The 2,635-nt window shown below is 40.6% G+C and overlaps 1 protein-coding gene across 1 annotated transcript; it reads right to left on the reverse strand.

Moving 5' to 3' along the window:
- Positions 1–751: 751 nt before the first annotated feature.
- Positions 752–1,693, reverse strand: LOC125124427 (olfactory receptor 9I1-like). The gene has a single exon (XM_047774535.1). The coding sequence runs from the start codon at positions 1,691–1,693 to the stop codon at positions 752–754; it is 942 nt and encodes a 313-aa protein (XP_047630491.1).
- Positions 1,694–2,635: the final 942 nt, after the last annotated feature.

Consider the following 2,635-nt stretch of genomic DNA (forward strand, 5'->3'; position numbering starts at 1 on the left):
TGACCTTTGGTGATCAAGAAATATTTCCAAAGTTATAGATGGGGCTCAGTTCAGCTCTACATCAAAATCATACTCTTTTCAATATTTAATGCAAGTCATTACACCTTCCTTTCACTCTACAGAATCTTGGTTCTCTACGTTATCTCAGGAAATAAACTAGCTTTTTCTATTTGAACATTTCCCAGTTCACAACTCCTTTTCCTCTACCTTTCTTCCTCTGCTTAGCTACTTGTATTTCCCATGACAGATGCCTAAATTATATACGATCGAATGTTGAGGAAAGTATTCTTTGATCAAGGCTGATTTCTACCCCATTACCCACAACTAATGAGTGTGACTATCCTTATTGGGTAAACAATAAGCTATAGTTTTGTAATTATTCAAGCTGCAAATGTTAGCTTAGAAAAAAAAATATGCAGCTGAGAAAATATTCAACAATACCCAGGACAGGTCATAAAAATAAATTTTACATTTTATAGTATATAATTACTTATAAAGCCCTTTATCATTCTCTCTCTCTCGATCCTGGCTTTAATCATAACAAGGCAATTTTTACTGATATGATAACTGAGGCATAGACTTTCCAGCTCAAGTTCATCAAACTAATAAAGAAATTATTGGAATTTAAATCTATATTTTTTGGCCTCAATACATCTTTGTAATTATGAGATCTGGTCCATGTGTTAAGGGGACAAGCCAAAAGCCCAAAGGATGACTTTTTAGGAACATCTGAACTGATGGAGCTCAAGTCTTACCCTACTTGGGAAACCCTCATCCTGTTGAGAGCTTTCTTCAGAGCCTCCTTTACTTCCTTGTTTCTCAGGCTGTAGATCATTGGGTTCAGCATAGGGATAACCACAGTGTAAAACACGGACACAATCTTGTCCTCCCAGAGGGATTTTCCCATGTTACCTTTCAAGTATATGAATATGAGCGTCCCAAAAAAAAGAGCCACTGCAGTCATGTGAGAAGCACAGGTGGAGAAAGTCTTGGCTTTGCCATCAGCTGAACGAATCTTCAGGATAGCACGAATGATGAATAGGTAGGATACAAGAATCACTGAAATGCTGGTTGTAATGACCAGGAAAGCTAAGAGGTAGATTACTCGTTCTCGTGGTCTGGTCTCACTGCAGGCAAGCTTCAGCAGGGGTGGGAGGTCACAAAAGAAGAAGTCCACATGGTTGGATTTACAGAAGGAGATGGAGAAGGTACACCCAGTGCGAATCATGGAATTGACCATGGCACCACCATATGCCCCAGCCACCAGCCCCAGGCGGGTCTGGGGTGTCATGGCAGTGGCATAGAGAAGAGGGTTACACACAGCCACATAGCAGTCATAGGCCATCACAGCTAAAAGGAAACATTCAGCACTAGCACAAAGTGTGAAAAAGAAGAACTGTGTGGCACAGCGCTCAAAGGCAATGACCATCTTCCTGGTAATCAAGATCTCCAGCAACTGAGGGACAATAACAGAAGAGTAGCAAATGTCCAAGAAGGAAAGGTGGCTGAGGAAGAAATACATGGGAGTCTGGAGGCGAGGGTCATTCTGAATCAGCACTATCATGCCCAGGTTGCCTCCCACGGTGACAAGATAAAGCACCAGAAACACGAGGAAGAGACCCATCTGCAGCTCATCCCACAGCTGGAACCCCATCAGAATGAATTCGGTCACTGCAGTGCCATTCTCTGCCATGAATCCCAGGTTGCCACTGAAATTTAAAAAAAAAAAAAAGTCTCTTTAAGGTGAGCATGGCTTGACTTGATCCTTTTCAGTAATGATAGTCTTTAAGATTTGTAAAGCACTTTACATTTTTTTCCAAACTTTATTTGATCTTTCAGAGATCCTGGGAAGTATATATTATTAATTCCATTTTCAAGAGAAGAATGCAAGAGTCAAAGAGGTAAAGTGACTAGTTCATGATTTCATAGGAACAAGGCAAAGCCAGAGCTAGAACTCAGATCCTTAGACATTTCCAAACTTCTCACAGGTTCCAAATTGAAAACATATCAGCCTCACTGCAGAGCCAGAAAAACATCACTTTGTTGGAGAAACCCTAGTGGTATAGTACTAAGGGCATGGCTTTGAAATCAGACCAATGCTCCAGTCCCTTGAGACCTTGGGCAAGTTAATTCAACTTTCTGATCCTCAGTCTTCTTGTTAGTGTAATGAGAATTTCAATGCCAAAGTCACAATATTACTGTGAAGGATATAACTTACATGCTGTACTTAACACTTGACTCACATACTTAAAAATATTTTTTTTCTAAATTCTGCAATAATGTAACATGCTCCTAGGTTCATGTACTTTCTGGAATCTTATCTCCAAGGTCACAGCCCTCTGGAGTCCCAATATCAACTCCATCTTTCTTTGTGGTTGTTTTGATGTGCGTGTGTACACAATGGGGTTGGAGGTGAGCTGTGAAGAGAAAGCACAGTTATAACCTCTACAATCTGCTGCCTGACAAGTCTCTTCTTCCTCTCTGTTTCTGCCAAACAGCACGGCCTGGTTCCCAGTTTCTCTTCTTCCAAAGGAAGTGTCTCATTTTTTTCAAAATGTCAGATCATTATCAATCAGGAAGAATCATGAATCAAGCCATTCCAGAATTAGTCTGCAAAGCTCCTTAAGGGACAAAG

Source organism: Phacochoerus africanus, chromosome 4 (assembly GCF_016906955.1).
Source record: "Phacochoerus africanus isolate WHEZ1 chromosome 4, ROS_Pafr_v1, whole genome shotgun sequence".
Taxonomy (NCBI): Eukaryota; Metazoa; Chordata; class Mammalia; order Artiodactyla; family Suidae; genus Phacochoerus; species Phacochoerus africanus.